This window comes from Corvus brachyrhynchos, unplaced genomic scaffold (assembly GCF_000691975.1).
Source record: "Corvus brachyrhynchos isolate BGI_N302 unplaced genomic scaffold, ASM69197v1 scaffold5, whole genome shotgun sequence".
Lineage (NCBI taxonomy): Eukaryota > Metazoa > Chordata > Aves > Passeriformes > Corvidae > Corvus > Corvus brachyrhynchos.
In genome coordinates, this window is record NW_008238321.1 from 3,547,237 (window position 1) to 3,555,405 (window position 8,169).

An 8,169-nucleotide genomic window follows, 5' to 3' on the forward strand; every position below is an offset into this window, starting at 1 on the left:
CTAAGGGGGTGACTGCAGGAGAAGTGCCACAACCAGGCACTTGAGGAGACACAGCACGTTTTGTATAAACCCTTGGAAAGGCAGCAAACAGAGCGGTCTGAGCATGTCTTACTCGCTGTGAGCGGCAGAATGAGTGAAATAAAGTGTATTATTAAGTCACCTAGAACAAACAGCTTTTATCAGAGCTGAGCAAGTGATTCCTGTTACGAATCTGTAATGTGTATCCTATAGAAGAGCAGCCTCAAAGTAGTACTACATAATCACAAGCACTGGAATGTAAAGAGGCCAAAAATAAATTGATAGTTGTCCTGCAGGAACAATGCTATCTACACTGATTGACAAGCTTTCACCACTGCTTCTTGCCTTGAAAAAAAACAGAACACATACTGTGCACAGTTCTAGTACTAATAACTCCACACCTAACACAGTTTATTACAGAGCCTATTAATTTAAGATCAAATTTTATCTTTTTATAGAAGGTACTAAGAAACAGCAAATAGTTGTTGCCATTTCCCAATTACACAGCTGAAACAAACATTTCACCATGGACAAGGGGTCCAGCAGATACCACAGAGTCCTTTCAAATTGCAGCAAGAAGAAAAACAATGCATCAAGATTTTTTTAATGTTCTGTATGTAATAATCTCATTCTTTCTCTCAAAGTTAAAATCCAATGGATATTACCTATTTAAACCTTTAAAACTGCAAGTAAAAATGAGAAAATGTAATGTCCAACATTCCGGCATACCCCCTTGGAAATTTCCAAGAGCAGCAGAAACTCCAGCGCAGGCTGCTAGGCTGGCTGCCATGGAAACAGACAGTGCTGGAAACACGGCCGTTTCCTTTAAATGAAAAGCTGTTAAACTGAAAGCCTCCATTTCTTTCTGCCAGCTTCCAACAGCTTTTCTGCAGCTGGTGCCCCTCGGACACTGAGGCCAAAGCACAGCGGGTAGAGGCTCCCGGCAGGTGCTGCAGTAGCACCATGGCACCGGGCACAACAGATGGACACAGAACTGTCCCCTGGGCTGAGGAACTTGTACCCTGAACGCGAGTGTGTGAGCAGCAGGGTGGCGGCGAATAGAGCAGAGAATTCATCAGGTGCAGGTGAACTACAGGAGTGATCCGAGCATCAGCTTTGTCCTGGAATTGTGGCCCAGCTTCACAGGGCAGCAGTTACAGAACTGCAGAACCTAAGTACCAAGAACTCTCTGTGCATCCTGCACTTGTTACCCTGCACCCCAAACCCCACCTGCTCGCACCCAAAAGTTTGCATTTCCTAAACACCATAATTTTAGGTTAATCTTCCAGAGATAGGTTTTGCTTTCTCCTGAGCTGTGATTATTTCTCCCTCAACTCTATGATGAGGTATTGTACTCTATTTACAAAAAAATAGTTAATCTTTCCCACTAGTATTTGTTCTGCGAATAATAAAAAAAAATAGTAGAAAGTATATTTTGTATAGTAAGTAAAAGAGCAGGTGATATGCAAGGTACATACTTCAGGAAGGTTATGGAATATGGTAGTTTGCACATGGTATTACACATTCCATCAGAATCAAAGTCAAAAATTCGTTAATATAATGTTCACTTCATTTATATGGCATGTCAAAGAAGGAGAGGAGGGAAAACCATGAAAATAGCTACCTGTAATTTGTTGGAAGTGATTTTAAATAAGTTGTAAAGCATTTTAAAGATAAAATGCATTTAAAATTGGGGTACTCATTCCCCATCAGCCTGAAGATGGTAATACAGTATGTTAAATACTCTCAATTTTAAAACAAAAATAAGTCATCACCAATTCATCTTGTAAAAAATACCAGAGATAATCTAATCATGGGTGAATATGTTATGCTGGGTTCGGTCTTCCAAACTTCCATGTACGCCAGGATATAATTTTTAAAAGGAAGTATTTTACTTAGTTTAACTTGTTTTTGTTTAAAAAAACCCCTTAATTACTTGTTATATAATTTTAATGTTCTTTTTTCCATTATTGTATAAACGATTTTTCTGCTACGATTATATTCAAAATAATAAAGAAAAGTAAAACAGCTCTTTTCCATACTCATTTTAAGCAGTTGTTCAGACATACTTCCATTTCATCTTAGAAATGTACTGTGTAAGTGTAAAGTATGTGAGAGGAGACTACTGAGGGCCATTTCAGATAATCTCTCCAGAATTCTGGAGAGAAGCCCTGCAGGACCTCCAAATCTCTTAAATGACACCACTGTGAGTTAAAGCTTTTGTAGCCAGTGCTGATGCTCAAGTAAACGCTTCCAGCATCCACTGAAAGCAGAAAATGAAAACCTGGATGGCAAAGAGAGCTCCATGTAAACTTAACATTTGAAACAAACATATGAACTATAACAATATCATTAGCTGAGAGGCTTAAATGACTAGGATATAGGACAATCTGTATTGTATCCTATTGCTATGGAACATGTTGCTTAGAAACAAGCCAGAACATACACAAGCCTCCAAACAAATTACTGGGATGTCTGCTGGGATGAATACATATATATGCATGGATATGTAAAAAGCAAAATCTATACTTTTCACAATTGTTTACATCTCTAAAATGAGAAAAATCATGACCATCTTGGGTGAAAAGTCTCAATAAACTAAAGCTTATATTTCCAATTTCTGTAAAATTGCATAACTTAAGTATATTAACAATAACATTTTCTAATCTGCAAGTACTATTCTGCTTAGTACAGTCTTCTGATTTTTTAAAAAATAATCTGCATTTCCTCAAATACTACTATTAGCCAAAAAGTGTACTTTCAAGGGACTCATGAAACTTGAGCTTAAATTCTACATCTACTACAATTTCCTTTGTGATAATTTGGAGTGTATTAAATTGAATGATGACAAATGATTTCCAGCCAAGCCCCCTCCATTGTCCATGCTATTCCTAGGCACAGCGAACAAAATGCACACCCAAGCAGATTCTCCAACTCAGGAGACTACACATTAATTCAAAACAGAGGAAGGTGGATTGCCACTGAGCTGCCTGATTGCAGATGGGGATGTGAGCAATGATACTGAGTCAACTCTGCTACACAGGCAGCACCAGACTCTGCAGATGCTCAGTGGGTGAGTCCAGCCGATCACAGAGATGGGGAAGTTGCTGCATTGGGGAGGACCCTGCATTACAGGCTGAGGCTCAAACACGTTGTGTTGGATGTGACAGGAAAGAAGAATCCCCCAGCAGAGCAGCAAAGCGGACAGTGGTTTCAGAGTGTGGTTTCCTAACTCAGTATGACCTAACACAGGATTACTGATGGAAAGCCAATGGTCTGCGCCTTCCTCCAACCCCAGCTGCTTCTGCTGCTTCCACCCTGGCAGAGATGCCTCCTGTCAGGTCTGTGCTCTGCCCTGGATGCAAACCAGCACCATTAAATAAGTGCTCTTCAGTAATACCTGGTCACTGATCCCACTCGCTTCGGGCTGCGTAACTCCCTAATGCCAACATGAGAAAGAAGCTGGCAGTAAGCAGGGTAGGGCTGGGGCATTTCCTCCAATGCTACAGGATGCTATAATGTGTATCAATAGCCTAAGCAAACAGTTGGGCTGGATGGGAATACACCTGCTCTTGGCAGCAGCAGTCTTAATCCTAACCTTTTATAAAACTTCAAGAAATCTTATAGTTGCCATAGCAAGTTTTTTATAAGCTCTTGGTTAGCCACCATCATCTTCTAATTGTATACAGATTACATACAAAATCAAATTAGTACATTGTAGTCTTGGGTTTATTGAAGTAGTTAAGCATGTGTTTATTATAATGGTATTACAATATATTTATTATTCATTTAAGTGCTACACTGAAGAAGAAAATTCTGTGGAATAAGTGCTGATTTATTTTTACGACATACAATTATCCCACTGACATTTAAGAGACTGTTTATGGTAGAGTTTAACACAGCCCCTCAGGATCAGTACACGGAATTTACAGTGCTTCCTTTATTAACAAAGGAATAACATTTTTTTCGCCAGTATTTTTCTCATTATCTGTGTCTCAAGAAACCTGATGGACTACCCCGATAAGAAGTCATAAAACCACCTCTAAACACCAGAAACCACAACTTAGAGGTTTTCTTAACAAAAAACCCCAACCCAACCAACCAACCCCAACAAACCAACAGTGGAATCTTTATCATGCCAGCGCAGGAGAGCAGAAGAGGTCAAGAGTATCATCAATACTCAATATGCCAGCAATAGCAGGAAGTCTATTGAATAAACAATTCTCATGCAACATGGATTTGATTGCAAGGGATGAGGGGAAGAAATCCTTCCTGACTACACCTGGTAATCTGTTACTCAGACGGCACAAAGACAATTCCAGTGCACACCTGAGAAATCCACTCATTTTACCCTTATCCTGTTTCCAGCACTTGCCAGTCTCCAGTTCCTCACAAACCAGTAAATTTAAAATTCAAAACAAATCCAGGAAAGAAATTATGTTTCAAGGTGGAAAGAAAATTTCCTTCCTGGCTAGTTTTTTTTTTTTTATTTAGAGTAGTCTGCAGGCAACTGGTAACTTTGAAACTCAGATTATCATATGAAAAATATGGTGCAAACAAACTGGGATCCAACCTCCTTTTAAATTCCACCTAAGACAGCACCGAACTGATCTGTTTCACCAATTCAATACTGTGTCTTCAAGAGTTCTGCATGCTCATACAGCTCATCTGTCTTTATACTGAACAATTCAGGGTACAAAGCAAGACTTCCTCAACTCTCTCCAGTGCTGTTAGAAACCTTTCAATCTGCAGTCCAGATATATTCCCAGTTCCTAATACATGCACTGTTTGATGACACTGAATCTTCCTTAGTGACTGTATGTACATTTAAGGCTTTTCACTTGAATTTTCCAAATGTTTTGGTTGCTTACTTGACAGAGCTACAAGATGTTGCAGGAGGTACAGTCAATGGTATAGGAATTTCTGATAAAGCTGTTTAATTAGCACTGTGTGGTTGGCCTCAGAGACAGAAAATATCTTTGTTCCTTGCTTGTACAAAAGGTAATTTTGATTAGACAGATAAAAGAAAGAGCTGTTTTCACAAAAAAGGCAATATGCAACAATAATATCTGAGCTGTTTACAAGAAAGTAGGGTAATTAAGAGGACTTCCTCCAATGCTACAGGATGCTATAATGTGTATCAATAGCCTAAGCAAAGAAAAAAACTTCAGCTTTGCAATCTAAATTGCTCATGTCCTTAGTATTAATTTGCTGAAGACAGTGCTGGGGTTTTTGTTTCCATCAAAAGTCTCTTACCTTATAAAGAAATACTAAGCAAAAAAAAGAATTGCACCTCATAATTCTCTTAAGGTTAATTGCTCTCTCTAATTTCTAAAATAAGCACTGTACTATCTCAGGATTTTTAGATTTATCAAACCTGTGCAAAGCAGATTATGAAACAAAGGCACCTTTTGAATTACTGGATCTCTACTTACTTCATCTAGGTTTGCCAATACATTTTTAATTTTTGCAGCTCTTACAATTCACATACTGTATTTCTAAGTATTTTTGTGTCCTAAGGAAGAAACGTTCGAGAATTCACGTGGCAAAACCAGCCACATTATTTTAAGGAAAAAGAAAGGAGGAGGAAAGAGGAAGGGAAGAAAAAGAGACAGAATGGCACAAGTTAATTTAGAAGATACTGTTCTGTAAAATAAATTGTCTTACAATTTATGTTTTTAAAAAAGTAAAATATGTTCTCTGTATTTAAATAGGATTAAACTAACAACTGCAACTGAATTTTTAAAAATCTATAAAATATCTGAACTACATATTTCATACCATTATAAACTGGAAATGTGAAGCTCTGTTTTAGTCTCTCTAGATGTAAATCAAGCAGATTTGGAGTGTTTTCAATAATTCATTCTATACACCACAAGAAAGAAAATGATTGTTTTTCTAAGCTTTGGAAGGAAGAAAGGTTGGAAGAGGAGATCCTGTAGTCACTCAGACTCTCAAGAAGAGGTTCACTATTTTAATCATTACATTGCCAAACTTGGGAGAGATAAAAGGATAAGCAACATTCACTGGGGAAAAGTGAAAATGGAGAACAGGTACGAAAACAGAAAAGGAAGCAAAGAGAGTGATTATGGAAAACAATTATAAATTCTTTTATGCATTGAATAATTTAAGCTCTAAATTAAGCTCTAAAATATTCATGAATTTTGACTGGCAGAGTGTCCCATAATTGCAGGTTTTTTGCTACTCTGACAGACCATCATTACTGTAATGTACATTCTTTCATCCACTTTCTACATAACTGACATGCTTGAAGAGGCCTGCAGATGATCATTACCGTGGTTACTCATTAGCCCACCTACACTACCCACCGTGCTGGGTTTTGCCATGTTTTTCTCTCCTTTATTTCTTGGTTGCTGACCCCAGATAGGTTTTGTGTCCCTACAGCACTGCCCGCTCCTCTGTCCCTCTGAACTTCCTTGCTTCCTTCTCTCTCACTATTATCCCCAGAGCCTCAGCACCAGCAGGGGCAGCTTTAACTGGGCCTGTTCCGAGTTGTGAGGCAAAAACACCCCGGGAAGGAGGCCACTGCTGGCCCTTTCTTTCAGTCACTGTCTCCCAGTCAGTACTTTCCTGCCACTAAGGAAGCAGAACTGTTCTGCTCTCAGCCACTGCCACATGCAGCAACACTCAACCTCCTATTACCCTTCTAATCAATAACAGACCTTTGGTATCAGTACAGTACATAAAAATCGGTGTTTTCTCTAGCTCTAACTTAAAGCTAAGTAATGGGGTTTTTAAACTAACCTGTCAGGTACTGAATTTGATAATGAATATGGGCTACCTTTTTGCCATTTTAAACATTATTAAGGTCCAAATTTAAAAACAATGAACAAAACCCCCAAACAAACCCAACATTTAAATTCTGAGAAAGGCAAGATCTCATGTAGAAGTCTTGCCACCACACCAAGAGAGAAATCTCCAAATCACCAGACAATCCAGAGATACCTGAAGGAAAAGCCAAGGCAGAGTGCTGTAAAAGGAAAGCAGGAATTTTGTCTACTACAAATACAGTTTGTGTCTGATTGATTAAGAAGCTGGAGTTGAGCCCAGAGCTGCAAGAGCCTGGTGTGTTAACTCACACCAGTATCAGACCACTCTGGGCAGGCTGGCAGCTGACCTCCAGAGGTCTGTCTCTTCCTTCTCCTCCTTCCCCCAGGCCAGCTGGAAGAATCCTGCCTGCCAGGAGTAAGACAGCATCTTTGTTAGGTCTCAGCAGCATTACTGCCTCAGCCTAGCAAAGATTACTTTAAATTAATCTCGTATAGTTCTATTAGTCAGCTTTAAACGATGTTCCAAATATTCTCAGATTATTGCTATTTTACAAACTAATGCCTGTGCATTTTATCAATTTAATGCCCAGTCTAAATCAAATAATTTAAAAAAGATATAATGTGGTCTGAAAAGCACATGTCTCAAAACCAGAATCAAATGTAATTTAAAGTATGAGGGGAGGAGGGAATTCCAAAGAAAGACAAGAGCTGAGAAAAGCACTATTGAAACTGAGGTAGCAATATGTCTAATACTAAAGGTTTGTGGGGTTTTATTCTGACATGCCATATGTAATGATGTTTATTTCATTAAAATTATTTCAATAGTGACATTTTGAAGCACTTTGTGCAATATTTACAGGACAATTTCAGAGTCGTTCATTAATTCAAGACTAAATGATAGTCTGAAGAGACTACTTGATTGCTAATTTTTCTTCATACTACCATTTCTATCAAGCTATCATCATCGTTATTTTACTAGTCTTAGGTAAAATTTAAATTCAGCTTTTAGAGGTTTTTTCTTCAGAAGGGAAACAATACCTCATTTAATGTACAAAAACTCTTCCTGACCTGCAGCATTACACCAGACATGCTGGTAAACTGAATGTGCCCAGGACTTCTGCATTCTCTGTCCCCCAACCAGCAAGTGACTGACCTTCCTTGAGACTTTTCTGGCTGTTCACCTCAAGGCATTCCTTCTCCTTCAGTGGCTTAAGATCCCCTGCAGGCAAGATCTCGGAAAAGCCCTGCTGCTGTTTCTTGGAGCTATCGATCATGGTGGGAATCCTTTAGAATGGCAATATCCACCAGAGAAAAAACGCAGGCCGTAGTGGGCAGCGGTGCAGTGCGGTCCGCACAGGGC

General features: G+C 38.9%; 1 protein-coding gene across 3 annotated transcripts in view; it reads right to left on the minus strand.

Annotated features, from left to right (window-relative positions):
- MKL2 (MKL1/myocardin like 2) overlaps positions 1–8,169 on the minus strand; it is a 52,136-nt gene that overhangs the window by 34,070 nt on the left and 9,897 nt on the right. For 2 of the 3 annotated variants that reach the window (XM_008633392.2, XM_008633391.2), the window contains exon 1: positions 7,963–8,169. The exons of the other annotated variant lie outside the window; for it this stretch is intronic. In XM_008633392.2, coding sequence (XP_008631614.1) covers positions 7,963–8,083 — 121 coding nt within the window. In that variant the 5' untranslated portion in view covers positions 8,084–8,169. The remainder of the gene's footprint in view (positions 1–7,962) is intronic. 3 annotated transcript variants of the gene reach the window in all.